This window comes from Psammomys obesus, unplaced genomic scaffold, assembly GCF_907164565.1.
Source record: "Psammomys obesus unplaced genomic scaffold, mPsaObe1.curated_primary_1811, whole genome shotgun sequence".
In the NCBI taxonomy this organism is placed as follows: domain Eukaryota; kingdom Metazoa; phylum Chordata; class Mammalia; order Rodentia; family Muridae; genus Psammomys; species Psammomys obesus.
The window spans coordinates 3,750,833-3,772,930 of NW_026596415.1; the positions used below are offsets into that span (position 1 = coordinate 3,750,833).

The 22,098-nt window shown below is 51.3% G+C and overlaps 1 protein-coding gene across 1 annotated transcript in view; it reads left to right on the forward strand.

The window, feature by feature from the left end:
* LOC129669480 (uncharacterized) overlaps positions 1 to 22,098 on the forward strand; it is a 99,734-nt gene that overhangs the window by 67,619 nt on the left and 10,017 nt on the right. The window contains 12 exon segments of the mRNA XM_055597758.1: positions 4,233 to 4,538; positions 5,815 to 5,861; positions 8,081 to 8,375; positions 10,383 to 10,546; positions 12,241 to 12,353; positions 13,158 to 13,239; positions 16,809 to 16,946; positions 18,783 to 18,945; positions 20,117 to 20,238; positions 20,821 to 20,940; positions 21,024 to 21,146; positions 21,656 to 21,817. Of these exon segments, the coding sequence (XP_055453733.1) occupies positions 4,233 to 4,538; positions 5,815 to 5,861; positions 8,081 to 8,375; positions 10,383 to 10,546; positions 12,241 to 12,353; positions 13,158 to 13,239; positions 16,809 to 16,946; positions 18,783 to 18,945; positions 20,117 to 20,238; positions 20,821 to 20,940; positions 21,024 to 21,146; positions 21,656 to 21,817 (1,835 nt within the window).

Genomic DNA, 22,098 nt, shown 5'->3' on the forward strand with positions numbered 1-22,098 from the left:
TAGAGCCTGCAGAGGTGTCCTTATGTAGGACTTGTTAGAGCCTGTAGTATTCAAGTGAACGTTGTCTCCAGAGGGGGCACCTGGGCACACAGCTTCTCAGGCATACTTTCTAGAACAGATGAGGGGTGGTCCAGCCGGACAAGATGTGTTTGCTGCCAGGCACAACAGAACTGAGTTTGATCCCCAGGATCCATGTGGCAAGGAGAAAACTGACTCTTGCACGCTATTCTCTGGTCCCCACATTTGCACTGTGGTGTTCACCCTGCCTCCAATATTATTTTATTTTTGTTTTAATTTTCGAGACAGGGTTTCTCTGTGGCTTTGGATGCCTTGGAACTTGCTCTGTAGACTGCAAGGGCAGGAGATCTGCCTGCCTCTGCCTCCTAAGTGCTGGGGTTAAAGGTGTGCATCACTATGGCCCGGCTCCAATTTTATTTTGAAAGAATCTCCTGACCCAAAAATGCTTGGGATGGAAGTGTTTTTGTGTTTCAGGGTCTTTGGCTTGTTACCTGCTTAGATTACTAATTCTTAAATCCAAATTCTTAAATTCAGAACAGAGTCAGTGCTCCACCAGTTTTGGATTTTAGAACATTCTGGATTTTCAGATTGAGACTCCATCATGTTTTTTAAATTTATTTAATTTTTTTTATGTGCATTAGTGTGAAGGTGTCAGATCCCTTGGAATTTGTGTTACAGACAGTTGTGTGCTGCCATGTGGGTGCTGGGAATTGAACCCGGGTCCTTTGGAAGAGCAGACAGTGCTCTTAACCACTGAGCTATCTCTCCAGTCCCTCCATCATGTTTTTTTTTTATTTGTTTGTTTTTGTTTTTTGTTCTTTTCCTGAGTGTCTTAGGATTTCAGTGCTGTGAAGAGACACCATGACCACGGGAAGTGTTATAAATGAAAACATTTAACTGGGGCTGGCTCACAGTTTCAGAGGTTTAGTCCATTACCATCATGGCGGGAAGCATGGCAACGTGCAGGCAGACATGGTGCTGGAGAAGGGGCTGAGAGTTCTACATCTTGATCCACAGGCAGCAAAAAGAGACTGTGTGCCACACTCAGTGTACCTTGAGCTTAGGAGACTTCAAAGCTCGGCCTGATAGTGACACACTTCCTTCAACAAGGCCACACCTACTCCAACAAGGCCACACCTCCTAATTGTTCCCCCTCTTTGGGCTAAGCATTCAAACACATGAATCTGTGGGGCCTTTCCTATTCAAATCCACCACACAGAGACAGGGTCCTGTGTAGCCTAGGCTGGCCTCCAGCTCTCTATATAGCCAAAGATGAACTGAAACTCTAGATTCTTCTGTCTCCCTTCTGGAGTGCAGGAATTACAGGAATGCACAATTGTGTCTGGTTTCCGTGGTGCTGCGGCTCGAACCCACAACTCTGGGCATGCTCCATGAGCACTCTCCTCATGAGGTCCTATCTCCGGCCCTCCATGGTGCTTTCCATTTGACCCAGTTTCAATCTTATGAAGTCAGATAATGGCTGTTCTGACATCAGTGTGTGAGACCCTGGTGGCACAGACCAGTAGGATTTGCTGAAGGAGGCAGAGGCAGGAGGATCACGAGTTCAAGGCCAGCCTGGGCTACACAGTTTTTTTTTTTTTCAAATCATATTTGCAGGTATAAAGAACCAAAACAAACATTATTCATATGTTCATACACCCCCTGGCCCCATATACATACATGGACCCTCCACAACATTCTATTTACCTTCAGGTTTATAGCTTGGTTCTTCTGGCTTAACCAGACATTTTTGCTTTAGACAAACTATTCTTTTTCTTTGACATTTCTTTTCTTTATTATTATTCCAGTCTTTTTGCTTTCTCTCTTGCTTTTTAGACAACATAAAAACTTTCATTAAAGTCCTTCATATGGGTTCTTTCAGCAGTATAGAATATACTAAATTATTTTATAGATCTTTACCATCCTGACACGATACACTGTAATAACTGCAGTTTTCTTAATTGGCTCAAACAGCATGGCTTGGTTTTACTTTGCAAAAGTAATAAAATAAATACCAAGGTCTTTTGACCTCCCCAAAGGTTTAAGAAACTGTTTTAAATTTTTTGTTAGACTGCCCAAGGGTTATTGCTTTGAAAACCTGATAAACTTTAAATGTTTTATCACCTTAAGTATATAAACATTTTTTAAAACTAGTTTTTGCAATATCAAAACAAAGTATCTTCTTTAGGAGTGAATCTACAGAGCATAACCATAAGACCAAAATTTATCAGTGCAAACAATTTAATCTTTAGAACCAGAAGTAGCTCCATCCCTCCGGCCCCTGTCCTAGAGCTGGCACTGACTGAAGCCCATGGGAGGAGGGATGGAAGGAGGAAGAGGGTGGGGTGAACCGCTGCTCAGCAGCTGGAGGAGGCAGGTTTTAGGCCAATTCTGAGGGTGTGAGCATTCTGCCCAGCCAGTTCTCCGAGCTCCATCCCAGCCTGAAAAGTAGGCCACTCTGAGGAACAGAAAGTTTGTCCTTTTCCCTTTTAAATTTTAACTGAGAGGTTATGTGCCCTATATCTCAAGGGTGAGGGATAAGGGTGTAATCACAGTCTATCCCATAATAAAGTCGTCCGTCAAGAAAATCAAAGAGGAAACATCGATAGAGACAAAGAGAACAAGACAGGCAATTAGACAAGGATGCCCTTACGGATGGTACCACAGAATTCTGACTGAGAGGCTGCCTCAAGGTGGCCATCTCTGACAAGAAACAGATGGGAGGAGGACCATCCCGGTCCTAGCCTCCCAAACTGAAGCGTCCTCCAGTTCCCAGTCAAGCGATATTCTGACACGTCTGTCTATCGCAATGACTGATCAGACAACCAAAAAAAGGTCCAGATAGGCGCCTAAACAGAAATGGATTGGTACCACAGAAATTCTGACACATCTGTCTATCGGAACGACTGATCAGACGACCAAAAAAGGTCCAGATAGGCACCCAAACAGAAACAGATTGGTAAGACAGAAACAGACTAACCTGTTCCGAGCTCAACCTCCGAGTGAACTGGTGTGCTTTGATGATGTGTTGAAGGCTCTGAAAGTCAGAGTTTCACATAAGGGACAGAACCCAAGCATGTGTGGCCACAGTGCTCTTCCTACGTTGCCCTGGGGCCCAGGGTTCAAGACCCCAATTCTTTGCCCTTCTCCCAGCCCATGGCGTGCTGTGCTTTGGGGAGGGTGAGCTTCAGCTATGTGCCACCACACCTAGTTTATGTCCTTCAGGGAGGGAAGCCAGGCAAAGACTCCACCAAATGAGCCACATCCCCAGCATACTTTATTTAACTTAGTAATAGCAAGAACAACTTTACTTAAATATTTAATTACTCCAGCACTATTATTGAAAAGTCTTTCTGGTCTCTACTGAGTCTCCTTTGAACCGTTGTCAAACATCTCAGTTAACCACACATGGGTCATTCCCAGGCTGAAACCTGATTGGCTGGCATTTAATTTTCAAGATTCTCATGCCATCTGGGCCTTGCTATGCACCTGCAGAGGACAGAGATTAAGGCCCACGTTTTGCAGTGCATGTCTCAGTTACCTTTCTCACTCTAAAAAATACCCGATACAAGCAACGAAAGGAGGGAAGGAAGGGTTTGTTGGCCAAGTCTGGAGCTGCAAGGGCATGGTGGGGAGCATCAGGCAGCTGGTCACACAGCATCCCAAGTCAGGAAACGTCTTTTTACTTAGCCTAAGACTCCAGCCCAAGGGATGGTGCTGCCTACGCCTAGTGTGGTTCTTCCCACATTAGTTTGCCCAGCTTAGAAACCCCTCACAGACATGCTTGGAGGTGTGTGTCTAGGTGACTCTAGATCCTGCCAAGTAGACAGTCCAGATGGCCTGTCACAGCATGGCAATGTGGGTTCCCTCAGAGCACTGTGAGCGTGTGAGCGGCTGTTGGAACGTTCTTTGAGGAAGTTGTATTGGGAGATGTGTGGACCCTGAGATAGAGCCGAGCTGGGGTGAGCCATTTCCCTAGCCCTGGAATTCCAGGTTGGCTCTCACAGCTTCCTCAGTGCTATGTACATCAGGCTGTCACAGCAGGCCTGTGCGGGGGTGTCAGCAGACATGCCTCACCAGTAAACACTTCCTGTGGGTCTGAGCACGCTGCAAGGAGCTGGCATACCACAGTGCATTCCACAAGCGTCGGCATCACCGTACCACAATCCAGCACTTCTCACTCAATGGTGTCTTCATTCCTCACTCCTCCCCAGGCTCCATTACGGTGTCCACCGCCTCGGCCATGCTGAGCTTCCTCCTGCAGGACAAGCATGAGGAGACAGGGGGCAGCAGCTTGCACAGGGTGGCCTGCGCCCTCGCCCAGAACTGTAGCCAGGACTTGCCGGGAAAGCTCCAGCTGAGAGGGCGGTTGCAGACCTACTCCGGAGCCGCTGGGGGCCAGGCCAGCATCCACGGTGACTCGACCAGCCTGCCCCTGAATGGGACCTGCTCCGGGGACCCCGGGCACAGTCAGCTTTCGGGCAGCTTGACTCACAGCTGCAGCCCACTGAGTGACCCAGGTAGGAGGGTCCATCTGCCGAGTGGCTTCTCTCAAACTCTGAAGTCCTGAAACCCAGGGCAGGGCGTAAAAGCGAACTCTGTGGCTCCTGACCCTGCTGGGACCTATGCTTGTGGGACAGATCTGGCCTCCTGCTCTCGTTCCTTTTTGGATGCCTGGAGAGGCCCAGATGTCTCGGCAACAGCAGATACACTGCCAATCCAGTCCCTTGTTCGAACACTTGGGCAGAGATCCCATGGGGACAAAGGTCTGACCCTGGATATGGACAGGAATTGCAGTCGGTGGCTGGATCAGATGAAATCACCACTTCTAGGGGACAGGAAAATTTGTATGTGGCACACCTGGAGTCTTTGGGGACAGCGGGACCCCAGGATTCCTATAGAACTCCAGCTTCCACCCTGACATAGCGGGTTTGTGACAGGCCCTTTTATACAGTCTCATTCCTCCATCTACTGTCTCGCCTGTAGGGACCCGAGGGACAGGTGCCCAGGAGTCTTCCAGCCACTCAGCACTGTGGAGTGTGAGCTGCCATCCCAGTGCCAGCCTTGACTCCTCAGCCACAGGCTTTGAGGCCAGCCACATGCCCTGGGGCCGCCCATTTTCCATATATGGCCATGGTCACATCCAGGTGGGTGACAAGCGATCTGGACCAATGTGCAATAGGCAAGGGACCTTGCAGGCTAAACAAATGAAGTAGTTGTTTTTCCTGCTGCTGGCTCAGGGTTTTAGTACACAGTCTGTGGTGGCAGGGAGGGCACAGAGGCATGAGGCAGCTGGCCACGCTGCATCCACAGTCAAGAAGCAGAGAGATAAACGCTGGTGCTCAGCTCACTTCCTCCATTTTATTCAGTCTGGGAGTTCAGCCTAGGGAATGCTGCTGCCCGAATTTAGATGGTTCTTCTCACCTCAGCCTAGTCTAGAAATTCCCTTGGGGACATTCCCAGATGCCTATCTCTTTGCTGCTTCTAAATCCTAAGAGGTTGACAATGGCTAGCAACTACCACAAGGAAGCCACCCACTATCACTCACATGTTCGTGAAGAGTGAAGCCAGGCTTGGAGGAGCAGGCTTATCATCCTAGCTATTTAGGAGGCTGAGGCAGGAGGATTGCAAGTTCAAAGACTCTGTCTCAAGAGGAAAATTTAAAAGAGGGCTGTGGTTGTGCCTCAGTGATAGAATGCTTGCCTCGATTACGTGAGCCCCACCCGGGTATCCACCCCACATGCATGCACACCCCTCCCCCCCACACAAGAAGAGTCACCTTTGTGCCTGTCACAGGCCTGGTCAAGCATGCAGATTTCTATGCCTGTTTCCTCATCCGCAAGGTGAGCTGTTGGCAGCCACTGCCTCCTGTAGAGGCTGAGGTGAGGAACCTTTTAGAACAGTGCCTAGCCTGTAGAGACCTGTAGGAGTGGCTGCTGCAGCCGTGTGCCCTGTCTGTAGGAACTGTTTGTCCACGTTGGCCTCGCCGCAGGGCCGTAAGTGTGAGTATCTGCATACAGGTGCTTTCTTCAGGGTCAGTTTAGGGAAGAAACTACCACCTTCCCCTGTTGTCTCCACAGGTCTGCTGTGGTGCAGACACTTTGCCTGCCCAGCTGTTGGGGCTGTGCTAGGGGAACACGGAAAGGTGGCCTCTCCAGGCAGCAGGGTCTGACTTGGGTAGGGTAGTGAGCCATGGGGCCAACACCAGAGGCTAACACTGGGGACTGCTGGTAGGATAGTCTAGGGCTGGAACCCTGGCTGAAGTGACTTTTGTGGCCCTTGTCCCCGATCTCCTCTTATTCCCTGTAACATATCCTGGTCTTCATCCCCATGGGCATGGTTCCTCTTGTAGTCCGAGATGCCTGCAGTCCTCTGTCAGCTCAGAGCCTAAGGGCTTCTTGCCAGCCCCTGCATGGCAGCCAGTGGTGGGCGCTCTAAGCATCACGAGTCAGGTAGACTCCAGGACTCCACGTGCACCTTCCCTGGCCGTGTGCGGGTGAGGAAGATCTACAGATCAATGTGCTAAATGCAGGGTAGCAAGTGCCCTCTCCCAATTCCTGGGCCCAGGACCCAGGCAGAGGGTAAACTGCACACAGTTGGGACTGCCTGCCAACCTTATGAGGGCTTGCTAGGGAACCTGGTCGCAAGCGTGTTCAGGCTGTAGGGGCTTCCCCAGTGAGCCTGGCTCTGAGGGACACTAAGCTGTGGGAACACAGGTGCCACTGTTCCTGCACATACAAGGCCCACTGGAGGAGCCTGCAGAGGTCTGGCATGCAGCCCACAGTGAGGACAGGCCAGCAGAGCTGGTCACGATGTGGGGCCTCAGAGCTGGGGAACCCCCTGCACTATAGAGTCAGGCATACGTGGGGCTTTCTGTGGCACTGTGGTATGAGTGCCATTCTGTCTAAGCTTCCCATGTGCTCACAGAGAGAACATCTCACAGCACTGTGTGGGTTGGTTTTGTTTTTGGGGTTTTTTTTTTTTTGTTTGTTTTGTTTTTGTTTTTTCGAGACAAGTTTTCTTTGTGTAGTCCTGGCACTCACTCTGTAGACCAGGCTGGCCTAGAACTCAGAAATCTACCTGCTTCTGCCTCCTGAATGCTGGGATTAAAGGCTTGTGCCATTATGCCCAGGCCCTGGGACTGTGTTTTTAAAGTGTGAATCTGAGTCAGGGAAATTGTTTAGTGGTATCAATCTGGCAGGTTGGGAGCAGCCTAAGACCAGGTGTGCCTGGGTGATAGCAACAACCCTGGTCCACAGCCAACACTGCAGACGTCTTCGGCCAGGAATGCCATCCTAACCCTTATCCTTGTCTCTCTCAGTCATGGGGGAGGAGATTTTACCTAAGGCCTGAGACAGGTGAAGGAGGTACAGGAAGGGAGAATGTGTTACTGCAAAGGCTAGTAGGCTTCTCTGCAGAGCAAATAAAACAAGAAAACCTGCCAGGCATGGTGGTCGTTAATCCCAGTACTCAGGAGACAGAGGCAGGTGGATCTCTGTGAGTCCAAGGCCAGCCTGGTCTCTATAGTGGGTTCCAGAACAGCCAAGACTACACAGAGGAGTCCTGTCTAAAAAAGGAAAGAAAGAAGGAAAGAAAAAAAAAAAAAGGAAAATCTTGAGCTGGAGAGATGGCTCAGAGGTTAGGAGCACTGGTTGCTCTTCCTGAGGTCCTGAGTTCAATTCCCAGGAACCACATGGTGGCTCAAAACCATCTATAATGAGATCTGATGCCCTCTTCTGGGGTGCAGGCATTGTATATGTAATAAATAAATCTTAAAAAGGAAAATCTTGGGAAAATCATGGGAATCTCCCAGTCTCCCATAGGGGACAGCAGCCATTGGCAGTAGTTGATGAAAGAGCAGAGCCATATTCTAATAAAACTTTATTAACACGAACAAGTACAGGAGCTAAGCAGCCCTAGGCTTGTGGACCTAATAGGGCATCTCCCTCTTCCCAGGCTCACTCTGGCTATTGTCCCTGAGTCCCAGGCCACTCTCTGTACTCCCCTTCCCTCAAGGGAATGTTTGACTTCAGGCCTGCTCTTTCCATCCCTTTGACTTCAGGCCTGCTTCCATCCCTTGGTCCTGAAGTCCCTGGAGGTCTGGGATGTGGCCAGCTTGGGATGGTCCATCCTTACCATGTCCCTGCAGGTCTCTGTGGATGTTCATGATGGTGACGCCAGCTTTGAGCACTCCATACCTATCTCGGCAGGCCCTACATCCATCAACTACTCTGTGAGCTACTGGGCACACGAAGGCCATCTGGAGCTATGGGGCCACGGCCAACATGACAGTGAGGCCCTGCTGCAGGCCGGGGTCCCTGGTGAGGCTGATCTACAGGCTGAATTGCGGATGCATGGTGAGCTTAGGTCCAGAGCGCAGCATCCCCTGGGCCCAGATCTAGTTCCAGCCTTGACCCAGGCAGACCTGGCTTACCCTGGGCTCTGGGAACACCAAGTCAGCCTGGCCTCCAGGAGCTACTCCTGAGAGGTACACAATTTCCCAAAGTAGGGGGCTAGAAACAGCAGGAGTTTTACTCTCTGAATTCTGGCCAGACATTGAACACAGCACTGGTGGCCTGATCTCCCTCCAGTGGTCCTAAGGGATCTCTTCTGCTAGCTGGGTGTCCCCTAGCCACACATATCATTCCAGCCTGTCCTGTCTGCATGGGACCACCTTCCTTCTTTTATTCTCCTACAAGGGCAGTGGTATTGGGTTCAGATCCCAACACTTCCATTGTTACTTTGTTTGCTTTAGTCACACCTGTAGAGCCCATCTTCTAATCAGGTCATACAGGTATGACAGGTAAGATTTTAGAGTGGGAACACAGGTCAACCCTAAGTGAGGGGGAGGAGAAGGTAAGAGCCAGCAGGGAGGGAGCACTGCGTGCCTGCCAGGCAAGCTTTCTGCACTAGTGTGCCACCGTGACTGCCGCTCTCTCATCCGCTGGAAGTCAGCTCTGGAAGGGCCACTGTGAGCCACTGACGGCCACTTAGAGAAGGGAGGGTTGGGTGATGGGAGAGTAGAGGCAGCAGGGGCTTGAGGCAGCTGCTCACATCTCAGCCACAGTCAGGAAGCAGGGGGATGGAGACAGCCACTCAGCCTGCTGTCTCTTCTGTCTGGTCTGGGACCCCAGCCCACGGGATGGAGCCGTCCACTCTTAGGGGGGATCTTCCCACCTCTGTTTGCAATTCTAGAAACTTTCTCATGGGTGTGTCGAGAGGCTTAGCCCTTTGGTAATGCTAGATCCTGTCCAGCTGGCAGCCCATATTAACCAGCAGAGCCTCAGAGCACCAACACCTCACTGCCCTTCCAGCATTTCTCCCTGTTCCCTCCTTTCCTTCTGCAGACAAGGGGTGGAGGGTCAGAGAGGCTGAGTCACTTGTCTCAGGCCACACAGCTAGTTTATAATAGTGAAGCCAGGCCTTGAACTCAGGCAGTCTGATTTCACGTTCTGCCTTCCTCTGTCCTCCAGATAGATGCAGGGGCCTGGCTCTGAACCCTGGGTAGTTTCCCTGTCATCTGCATCATTTTCCTCTGGTCTCAAATGTTGCCATCTTTGTTCATCCTCCTGGGGGATAAATAGAGGTTTGCTCACACTGAGGGCTGAGACCACTCACGAGCTGACATTGGGCTTGCTGGGGTGTATATTAGTTCCCAGGAGCACCCTCTCCCTTCCCCCACTGCTGTCTGTATCTAGCTGTCCCAGCACACAGTGATGCTTTCTGTTTATTGGTGTCCTGGCAGCTAGGTGTCCCCAAGCACGAGACCCATGTCCCTTCCCTTCCCTTGCCCTACCATAGCAGACATGTGTCGCTGAATGTGGGATAATGCAAGAAAAAATGTGTCACTCACCCCTGTGCACTCCCCCTCCAGCTCCTCTGGGTGTGACGTCACCTGGGCGCCTTCTTGAGGTGGGTGGGCTGCAACCATTTTACAGATGAGAAAATCAAGGCTTGGGCTTCGAGGCATTGGCCGCCCCCTGGGCTCAGACCTAAGCTGTGCACCTCACCTTGCATGACTCCAACTTCTGACACGCGGTAGAGCATGACCAGGGTGCCTAGGCTGCTGTGCCCTGTGCTGTGGTGAAGACGCCCAGCAGGGACGGGCGGCAGGCAGGAGCTGGCAGGACTTCTCGGTGGAAGGTCTAGGGAGTACCTTGTGATAGATGAAATCATGGGGGCTTGGATTGGAGCGGTGACCGGCTAGCCCGAGGCCAGTCAACCATCCCTCCTAGGCCTACATGGTAGCGTTTTCTGCCAATGTCCATGGGTTGCAGCACACCCCCATTTCAGTCTCTGCTGCATTCCTGGCCTGGGAGGGAGGTGAGTTCAAGTCCCCACAGCTCTTGTCATTCTGCCTTTAGAGACCAAGACCTGGGCCCACGTGGCCCTCTGCGGCAGGAACTGGGTCAGTGTGGATGTGACGGCCCTGCTGGCTCGGCTGCCGAATGGCACTCTGGAGGCGACGGTGAACAGTAGCCACACAGTGCAAGCTTTCCAGAGACTGGGTCTACCCTTCAGCAGCCAGGTGAGGGCCCACAGGGCCAGGAAACCACCTCCAAATGCGTTACCTCCCATCCAGTGTGTGATGGGAGGAGTGACAGGTGGTCACTCACTTTACAGCTTACAGAGGCTCTGTTAAAACAGCTGCAACAGACAGACAAGGAAACTGTTGTGGACAAGGTGTGGTAGCACAAGCCTTTAGTCCCAGCACTCAGAGGCATGGGGGCCTCTGACTTCAAGACAGGCCTAGTCTACAGAGGGAGCTCCAGGCCTTCAAGTCTGCACACAGAAACCCTGTCTTGAAAACAAAACAAAACAAAAACACAACAGTTATAGCCCATGCCTACCAAGCAAACCCTTTCAGCCACAGACCTGGTGTCTGGCAGCCATGTTCCAGCTCCTGGCCAGGATCCTCTCTGCTCATCCAGTAATGAATCAGAGATAGAGTCCAGCTTCCTTTTGCCAAGGAGACATGGCTCAGAACTATGAGCATTGCTTAGCACCGCAGGCAATACTCAGTGCCGTGAACAGTACTCAGGCCGTTCTGCTTCCTCTCATCCTTCTGACCCTCACTGAGGTGCACATCCATCTTGAGCCGATGCCCCTCTGTGCCCCCAGTCTCCTTATGTGTGACATGGAGATAGACAATGTTCCTTTACATGTAGCTGTGTGGATCAAGGTTGTGAGCTGAGGATGTTAGAACACCACGGGCCGTGATGATGTTGGTGATGGTGACAGGGCCATCACTGGCTCTTGTAACTGTTTGGTGCCAATTATAATGGGACTTTCTTGGATCACGGCCTCCCAATAATGACACAGAGACCTTTTATATTCATACTTGGCCTTAGCATAGGCTTGTTCCCAACTAGCTCTTACCTTAAATTATCCTTTATAGTAATCTATGTTCTACCATGTGGCTTGTTTCCTTTCCTTGGTCTCTCACTCTGGCACCTGTTTCTTCCTCCACATCCAGCTGGCAAATCTCACCTCAAATTCCTGCTCAGAGTTCCTCTTTCTGTCCTGATGTCCTGCCTCTTCTCTTCTGTCCTTGCTATAGGCCGGTCAGCTCTTTATTAAACCAATCAGAAGTTGTTGGAGGGAGTGTTTACACAATATGATGTGGCCATAGGAATGAGAATAAAGTCCAACCTGTACTCAGCTCTCTGCTGGTACAGAAATCAGCGTTTGAGTAATACAATGACATCTTTACACAGTGCACAAAAGATCACCCCATCAGTCTCTGGGTCACACATGAGGTTTAGACTAATTGCTCAAAGTCATGCAGCAAGCAGGCAGTGGGGTGAGAACTTGAATCGGGGTTTCTGTGATCCCCTCCACAAGGGGCTGCACCATTTCTCGAGTCTCTGTACTCATGGCCCACCTTATGCCATTGTCTTTGTCCCACACTTCTGATGAGAGGAGAGGGCAGTTCCTAGTGGTCCCCCTTATGTAGAGTTTGGACCCCAAAACTGAGCAGACCAAAATCCCTCTCTCCCCAGTCCATCTGGATCTTTGTTTGTGTCTGGCTGCAGTGCGTGCTGGGACCACCTGAGCCCTGCCTGTGAGCCCCGTGTCCAGGGGCAGCCAGGAGCCAGTGCCTGCAGGCTAGAGCAGGGTCTTGCTTCAGGGGTATGGATCACAGAGGTACTCAGCTGATCTCCAGGGTACTCAGCACTCCTAACACTCTGTGTCCTGTTCTCTCTCCCCCCCCTACCTCAGTTGCTATTCCGAGAACTCTGGACCTTGGAAGACATGACTTCATCCCTGCAACTCACTTTTGACAGCCAGGATATGCTGGTTCTCCATGTCCATGGCCAGAACCATGCCAATAGGTGGGGCTCTTGACAGTTCTGGGGGTTGCCCAGGTGTGGGGAAACTGGGGACAGCCAGCAAGTGGGCACTGATGGGCACCAATGAGGCATGGTGGCTCCCCAAACCACCACAACCCACTGAGAAGAGAGAATGAGAGACTCAGAGATACAGAGAGGCTTTTCCAAGGTCATATAGCTCTTAACATTCCTGATTTCTGGGGCAACACAAATGGGTTCTCAGTCTTCGTCTGTCTGTCTCTCTCCAGCCACTGGTCTTAGTAGACTGGTATAGCGCTTAGGACTGTTTCCTGTTAAGTGGAGTGTGGGTTATCAGCTGCCCTTCTTGAACTCAATCCCCACCTTTTGATTCTCAGCTGGGGGAGGCTTTGCACTGTCTGGAGACATTTCTGGTTGCTAAGCCAGGAGATGACGGCTGTAAAGATCATGACCCCACAGATAAACAACTGGTGGAAGGGTTACATAGAGGGTTCCTGGGAGGAGGCTGAGGTACATAAGTCCTTCCACCCACACCCGAGGGCTCCTGCTATGCAAACCAAAGAGTTTGGGCCCGTGGAAGACACACAGTCCAGAGCCAATTTCAGCCCTTTATAGGGAAACTCAGGTTGAGGGGTGTAAGGTGGGGAACTGGCTCCTGGTGCCAGAGCTGGGTGGAAGCTGCCCCCGCCCATGGGACCATGAGCCCCTGGTGACTGTGACCACACTTGGATAGACCACCCACGTTTGGGGCTGTCTGACCCTCTTCCTGGGGAGTGTGCTGAACTGGGTGACCTGGTGCCAGCTCTAGTTCTCTTCCCTTGCTTCCAGCACGGAGCTGCTGCTGTGGGGCTGGGACCGCCCCCCCTCCTTCCTGGGCTGCTGTCCCCACTCAGCCCCTTCCACAGCCAAGGTAATGCCCCAGCACCCGAAGCTCCTGAGTAGCTCCAGGCTGCCCCAGGCACTCCTGAGCAGCCTGAGCTACGGTGTGTGTCAGCACCTCCATGTATGTCCTCCATGTCTGTCGGAGCCTGCAGTAGGCCCCAGTGAGCCACTACCCCCCACCAAAAAAACAAAACAAAAGAAAACAAACAACAACAACAACAAACCCCACCCAACTCTGGCTCCCCCTCTGGCTTTCCTAAACATCTGTGTTTACATTCCAAGGGACCCAGGGGACTCTGGGGAGTTGGGAGGTCTGCCTGTTGTCTGATACCCCCCACCTCCACCACCACCCCCGACCTGGCATGCCCTGAGCAGATGCCCCAGCCCTTCCCCTCCAGCAGAGCCAACGCTGCGCCCCTCGTCCTGAATGCTTTACAGGGAGGCCTGGGTAAGTAGGGTGGCTTGTTAGATGATGGCTGACGGCTGCCTTCACATTGTCACTGTATCCTTGTCTGTCGCTAGTTCCCAAATACGGAGCTCCTACAGGGAATGCCAGCCCTTGGCACAGGGACTAATACAGAATGGCTGCTTGGTAAAGACAGTTAGTGATGAGACCTGCCAATTGGCCAGTACTCCCCCACATCCCATTTTCTCCTCTCCTGCTTCCTCCCTATTTTCACCCTTCCCTCCCCATCTCTCCTGCCTGTACATCTTATGTTAGGCCTGGCCCAGGGCCTCATGCCCGCTAGCCAAGATCTCTACCACTGAGCTGTAAACCTCCCACCTCAATTCCTGGCCATTGCATTTTCCTACCAGCCACCAGGCTTTGTTCAATGCTGTCCTGGTCATGTCCTGGCTTGCCTTTGTTTATAGAGTGCTGGCTGTATACAGCCCTCTCCTGTTTTCACAGCACTGTAGTCAAAGGAAACCGTCTTAGTTTTTTCTCCTGTTACTTAGACTGCTTCGCCTCACAGGAAAATTACCATTGATGTGGCTCAGTGGGTGAAATGCCTAACACACCCAAAGCCCTGGGTTCTAGCCCCAGCACCCCATAAGCCAGGCATAGATGTCACCCTGACACTAGGGAGGTAGAAGCAATAGGACTGGAAGGTATTGGTCAGCCTCAGCAGCATAGTTCATTTCAGGCCAGCATGGGCTGCATGAGACCCTGTTTCGATCAAAACAGGGTCATAGTGTGACCGTGTCATAAGCCAGACAAAACCGATTTCAGTGTGACTGAGTTAATGAGGCTCTATCTTTACTACTAAAGACTTCAAGTTCTTTGTAGAACAAGGATTTTTACATAACACAGTATGATTACAAATCAGCATGTTTAGTTCCTTTGAGATCTAGTCTTATGCAGCCCAGGTTAGAACTTTCTTTTTAACTGAGTGCTTGGAACACAGGTGTGTACCACTACACCTAGGTTATGGAAGGCTGAGGAGTGAACCCTGAGCTTCTTGAATGCTACCAATTGAGCTACATCCGCAACCCCGGTTTTTATTTTGAGACCATCTGTTTATGCAGCCCAGGCTGGTCTTGAACTTACTGTGTAGCCCTTACTAATGCTGAACTTACCACTACTCTCTCTTACTCTTCCTGCCTCAGCTTCCCCAAGTGCTGGGGTTACAGGTGCACGCCATCAAGTCTGGCATGAACCTGAATGCTGAAATAACACTTGGATAATAAAGGTCCCCAACTCTTCAGTAAGGTCTTTTCAAACATTCAGCCCTGAGTTCAAACCCATGGCAGGACCCAGAGCTGCACAGAATGCTTTGTACCATGCGACTTTTATTTCACTACACTTGAACAGAAGTCTACAAACTGTGACATAAAAAGTTAGAAAGCAAGCTTAGGGGTGTGGGATATGAGCCACAAGCCTATCCAGTCTCTGGTACAGCCACACAGTCCTGTCAGTATAGGACACTGGCTACTATGGTCAGTATGTAAATGTTCAAACAAGACTGATAACAATCTAAAGGGGGTGGGGGCTTGGAGATAGTGCAGAGGACCTGGGTTTGGATTCCCAGCACCCAGAAAAAGCCAGGCACAGTCAGGTATGATGGTGCATTCCTTCAATTCCCGCACTTAGGAGGCAGAGACAGGAAGATCTATGTGAGTTCAAGGCCAGCCTGGTCTACAAAGTAAGTTCCAGAGTAACCAGGGCTACATAGTAAGACTTTTTCTCAGATAGATAGATAGATAGATAGATAGATAGATAGATAGATAGATAGATAGATAGATATAGATGAGAATAGATAATAGGTAGGTAGATGACAGGTGGTTGGTAGGTAGGTAGGTAGATAGATAGGCAGGCAGGCATAGATAGCAGCACACACATATAATCCAAGGGTGGGTGGGTGAAGACAATCCCTGGAGCTCACTGGACAGCCAGTTCAATCAACAAACTCCAGGTTTAGTGAGAAACCTTGTCTCAAACACAAGGTGGAGAATGACTGAGGAAAAATCTGACATCAGTCTTTGGTGTCCACACACGCGTGCATGCGCACATACATGCCCGAAATGAAATTTTCTTTACCAATTGGTTGCAGGCCAAGTCGATCTGAATGCCGACTCTAGATCTAGACTCTCCTATCCCTTCCCTGTGTAACCTGGCATTTTTATTACCGCTTTAATTTTTATGTGCATGTGGGTGTAGGTGCCTGCAGAGGACAAAAGTGGGCATCAGGTCCCCTGAATGACAGGTGAAGCTATCTGACAGGGTTTGGACACCAAGCCTGGCTCCCCTGGAAGAGTAGTGTGCACTCTGAACTTCTGAGCCACGCCTCCAGCTCCCCAACATTTTCCTATGAAACTTTTCAGATACAAAAGTGAGACAACTTTTCATCAGCCTGTCTATGCCCACTGCCTAGACTGTGCGTGTCATCTTTCATCGCTAAGCTTCTTTCAACGCCCTCATTTGCCATTCCGGTGTGCCGAGGCAGTCAGCCCACAGAAGGCCTGTTCGTAGTTTTTGATTGTTTGTGAGAAGCCGCTTGAACATGCTGGTAGGGCCTCTGAGCTTGTTGGAAGCACTATTTTAAAGTTTTAGTTATTTTATTATTTTCTGTTATGGGTGTTTTGCCTGCAATATGCGGTGAGCACCACATGAATGCCTGGTGCTTTCAGAGGCCAGAAGACGGCACGGCCTCCCCAGCGACCAGAGTAGCTGACAGGTGTGAGCAAGCATCCTTCTCTGTAAGATTAAATGGCCAAGGCTCAGGAGGCCGACAATCTAGCGTCAATACCATAACCCTGTCTAGGAGAGCCACCCTGGCCAACTCTACCTCACTGAGCATTGTCCTCGTGTAACCCTGCCCTCTGTGGTCACAAGTGGTGCCACAACAGGATCTCTGTCTAAGCCAGTCTGCAAGTTAATGTCACAACCTAAGAGCATGAGGAATTTTGCCAGTGTTGCGCCACAGGGCAGGTAGTAGGTAGGCCCTACCTCTCCTCAAGACCCTTACTTCATCAGAGTTTGTTCATCCCAGGGTTTGTTCATCTGTAGGGCCCTGGGTCTGGGGCTCTGGAAGGCAGAGCTGAGGCCAAGCATCATCTGGCTGAGGGTGGTATCGCCTACACTTTTGCCTTCACTAGCTCCGGTTCACCAAGGATGAGACGAAAAGCACCTTTGTCCTAGAGGTGGGGGAGTGCCATTTCCATGTCAGCAGCAGCCTGCTTGCTGCTGAGGATAGCCTAGCCAATGTCATCCAGCTGCAGCAGGCCTTCCCCCAGGTGGGTAGCCTCCTAACCGAGAAAAGCTGCCTTCAAGACTTCATTTCCGTGGGGACAGAACAAGATGGGCTCTGAAGGAGACAAATGGATGGAAGGGACCCTCGGACCCATGTCTCACCTCTATTATCTTTTGATCTTCTCCTAGATCCTAGGCACTGCTCCAGAAGATGGGATATAGCACAGAACAGAACTACTGAGCCCTGACTGTCACTGAATATATAATCTAGTGGAGGCAGGTGATAGGAATCATATAAATTATATATATATATATATATACATATATATATATACACATACACACACATATATACGTATATGTATATATATATACATATACGTATATATGTGTATTTATGTATGTATATGTATATATATATGTGTGTATTTATGTATGTATATGATTAGGAGGTCAGAAAGTGTCACCTGAGGAGGTGACATTTGAGCTACCCTATACGACAAGCAAGTCTGTGGAAAGAGCATTCCATGCTAAGGGCCTGGGGTGGGAATGAGCCTGAGAACTATCTAGAAGTCCCTGAGCTGGAACAGGCAGGCTGAGTGGGGATGGCAAGAAGAGGTGCTCTTTGCAGGTGCTAGGCCATGTCACACAGACTGGATTCTGCCTTCCTCCCAGGCTCAGGGAAAATGTCAAGTTCCTGGGCCCAGCTTTTTTGGCTTTGTTGGTTTGCTTGTGGGGCTCCTGTCCCCTCCAGGTCCTTCTATCACCCCCTTCTTCCATAAGACTCCCTGCACTCTGTCCAAAGTTTGGCTGTGAGTCTCAGCATCTGCTTCGATGCCCTGCTGGGTGAAGTCTTTCAGAGGACATCTGTGGTAGACTCCCATTCTGTTCCCTCTCTTCTACAACTTCTAGTGTCTATCCTGTCTGCCATTCTGAATGATAACTAAGCATCCTCCCTCAGGTCCTCCTTGTTGTTTAGCTTCTTTAGTTTTTTGGATTTTAGTATGTTTATTCTATACTTTATATGGCTAATGTAAGGATCCAGGCAGTCCTGATGGGACCTGATAGGCTAGGGTCAGACAGTAGGGGAGGAGGACTTCCCCATCAGTGGACTAGGGGAGAGGGATTGGGGAGGGAGGGGGAGGGAGGGTAGGGCCAGGAGGAGATGAGGAAGGCACTACAACCAGGATATAAAGTGATTAAATTGTGAATATAATAAATAAATAAGAAGGAGGGAAGGAAGGAAGGAAGGAAGGAAGGGAGGGAGGGAGGGAGGGAGGAAAGGAAGGAAGGAAGGAAGGAAGAAAGAAAGAAGGAAGGAAGGAAAGAAAGAAAGAAAGAAAGAAAGAAAGAAAGAAAGAAAGAAAGAAAGAAAGAAAGAAAAAAAGAAAGAAAGAAAGAAAGAAAAAGAAAAAGTCAGGTCCCTGTAGCTGCTGTGCTGAGATTGGCCTGCAGGTGGTAGTAAAGAGACAAGACTAGGCAAGAAGGTCTCTTAACCAAGGAGGAGCTTGCCTGAGTGTCCCAGCACTAGGGAGGATGTCATGGGTTACAGGACAGCCTGGGCTACACAGTGAGACAGGAAAGGAGAGAGAAGGAAGGGAACAACGGGCGCTGTTATTCTAACCTCACTTCATAGACAGGAAACAGGCTGAGAGGTTAGGAGCCCTGCTCAGGACCATGCTTAGTGTCTGCAGAGCTGAAGGTCCTCTACCCTCTGTTGCTCACACCCCCACCCTCTCCCTCCTGCTCATGCTTGGGGCGTATTTAGCACTGTGGAAACAACAATCCACACACAACTCCTTTCCTTTGGATGTGTCTCCCCTTCCCTGCCCCAAGCGGTGTGTGGCTTGACTCCACACTGGTCACCCATTCTCTTCCAGCTCAGCGCACTTCCCACAGAGCTGGTCCTGAGGATGGGGTTCCAGAGAGCACAAGGCACCCACATCATGTCTCAGGCGGTGCTGTGGAATGGCAGGAAGGTAGCCTTCAACGGGAGCCTCTCTGGGCCCTCCTCAGGGACCATGGGAACCGTCCATCTTCAGGGTGAGTAGCTGAGGGGCAGAAGGCATGGTCGGAGGTGAGTGACTACTTGTCCTTGGTGCTCTTCCAGGCCCTGGGGAATCTTCAGGATACAAGACAGCCCAAGGCCCAGACCTCAGAGGAGACAGGCAGAGAGCTAGAAACCCCCAAGTCATCAAAATCACAGAGGGTGGGATCACAGCACAGTTCATAGTGTTGCTTGTCTAGAATGTCTATTCCTCAGCACCTTAAAAAATAGTGGGGGTGGGGAGAAGGTGTCTGCAATCCCAATCCCCAGGAAGTAGGGACCAGAAGGTCAGGAGTTCAAGTTCATCCTTGGTTACATGAAACCCTGTCTCAAATAAATCAAAATTAACAACAAAAGTAAACCAGGGCCAGTGAGCTGGCTCTGTGGGCGGAGCGCCTCATCAGGTGCTGACCCTGTGCTGAGACCTGCTTGGCGGGGACACAACCAACTCCCACAAGTTGTTCTCTCGTTTCCACACTTGCATCGTGGCACACGCATGTGCACCCACAGATAAATGTAATAAAGACCCTAAGTTGTCCTGAATGAGACCCAGTGTCTTAAAGTGGTCAAGATCCCTGAGCAAAGTAACCCCCCAGACTCTTTCCAGCCCTACTGCCTACCTGGTCGTTAATGTCGCCAGGGGGTCCTGGTAAGCTCATGTATCTTACCATCAGCAACAGGCTAAGGGGAGGGGACTGTGTTGATCTCTGTGATCCCTACTGATCTCAGCCCTCTCTGCTGTCACCTAAATCTGGTTTGAAGCCAGCAGTAGCTGGCCAAGGCGTGCCCATGGTGGCCAGTCGGGGTTCAGGAGAGGAATGGCAACAGACCTCTAAAGGCCAAGGCTTGGCGGTGGTGCTCTGTTGGCCTCAAGGACCAGCAGCGTGTCCTGGGGCCAGGGCCAGGGCTCAGAGGTGACGCTGGGCCGGTGTGGGTCAGCTGCTCAGTGTCACTGGGATAGGAGGAAAGGAGAACAGAGCTCCCGTGGGGACTGTGAGAATGCTTTAAGAGGCATCGTGACTGGATGTGTGGGTTCCAAGTTCTGTAGGGCATGTGAGAGTGCAGCCGCCTGCCCGAGTGCTTGGTTATCAGTTGAGTCCCCGAATCAGTCTCCTGCCATGACCTTACATGAACTTGCTGACACCCTCTCCACCCCTCTTCTCACAGTGGAGTTTGCCAACCAGCTGTCTCTGTCCCTGCCACGGCGCTGCAGCCTCCGCCTGACCTCAGAATACTCTGGAGATAGCTATCAGGGTGACCTGGCTGTAGCCTGGAACCTCAAAGACCAGGTGGGCAGTGGGGCTGCAAGGAGACCCTGGGGGACCCCCCTCCTTGCTCAGGGATCATGGCTGGGGGTCAGCCAGCTGCACTAGGTGCCCAAAGGTGGAGGCAAGGGGCGTGGTTTCAGTCCCACATGCCAAACACAGCTGGAGTATACTAGGCCAGCAGAATGCAGGCAGGTGAATGGGTTTTTAAAACCCATTCCAGTTATAGGCACCATGGAGCAAGTATAAACTGGGGACTAGATTTGTAAGGCTGGGGGAGACTTGTGTGAGAGATGAGGCTATCAGCCAAGGACCCCAGGAATGTGAACTGTAGGACAGCAAGCACAAAGGCCCTGAGGCCAGGGCTAAGCTGAGGAGCTTCCCATGGAAGAGGAGAGGGCAGATGAGGGCTCATCCATCAGGACCCAGAAGGGACTGGCTGGCATCCTGTCACCAAGCTTTCCAGTAGGGGACTCTGAACACCTACAAAGAGGGACAGAAGTCTCTAACCCCACTTCCACAAGAAAGATGAAGGCAGCCACAGCCTTGCCAGCTTTTCCCTCACAGAGGTGGTGACAGTCCATCCTCTGCTTCCCCCTCATGTAGGTGCAGCGATCCTGGGACAGTGGCTCACCTGTGACTCTGAAGATCGCGTGGGCTAACAGGTCCTCTACGCACAGTGTGGCCTGGGATGGCCGCCTCGCTGCCTCCCTGGGTCAGGTACGAGCTGGCTCCCCGGTGAGCTCTCACTTAGGCTCCTCATTCTGGGTCTTCCAGCAGGCCTCTGCTGACCTTCCTGTTCTTGTCAGGGAACCTGGAGCCTGGGCCCACTGCAAGCCTGTGGGTCCCTCTCTCTGACCCCGGTCATGTTCAGTGAGCAATTTGATCTCTCCTGGGGCCGACACCGGCTGCAGCAGAACGTGACGTATGAGGTGAGGCCCAGGGAGGCTCCGAGCAGGTCATCTGCATGGGGCCTTACCACCTATTGGAAGTACCTGGCTTAAGGCAGCGTGGTTCTCTGTTCAAGTGCTGGCTGTGCCATGGAACCCAGGCCACCCATTCCTCTGGATGAGGCTTGCTTCACCTGAAATGGATATGGTAGTCATATCCTACCAGGAAGCAGGTCAAACACTCAGGCTAGTGCTACACATAGTGGAGCAGCTGGTAGTGTTAGGCGTCTGCTAGACATGGGGCAGGAGGTGAGGGCCGTGCTCAGTCTCTCCCGCCTAACTAGGGCTTCCCGTGGGGCTAATGCAGAGCTTCAAGGTGTGAGACAAAAGCCAGTACTGAAATGGGGACAGCTGGCTCTTAGAGTGTACCTACCCCCTCAGCCTTCTGCACCCCTGGGCTTCGGAGACCCTGTAGTCCCAAGCTGGGGCAGCTGGTCCCTGTGTGGGTGACAGTGACCCCTGCAGGTGCTCTGGATAGTCTCTCTCTCCAGAAACATCAGTTGCGCCCTTGGGACAAGGTTCACGCAGAGGCCACACTGGAGCACATCCTCCTGGCCCCTTGTGCCCAGCACAGCTTCCGGGGGACAATGGAGACCGACTACAAGCACAGGTTACGCCACACCCTCCACATGGGGCTTTGCAACTTTCCCAGGGTGAGTCTGCTGAGAGGGACGGGCTGCAGGAGGACCAGGGGCCCTGAGGAGGGGTAGCTCCTGGGACAGGCGGGCTGTCACACCATCGGCATGGCACCTGTCTTCTCTCAGTCTCTAGTTTATGTGAGAGAAGGAAGACATATATAGGGGAGATGGTGGTATTCAGGAGGATGTGACACAGATGTGTCACCAAGAGCTGTCACCACCACCGTTGCTGAAGTGCACACTGGGACCCTTTCCTGCCACTACCCAGGGCTTACTACCTGAGCCTCTTCCCCTAC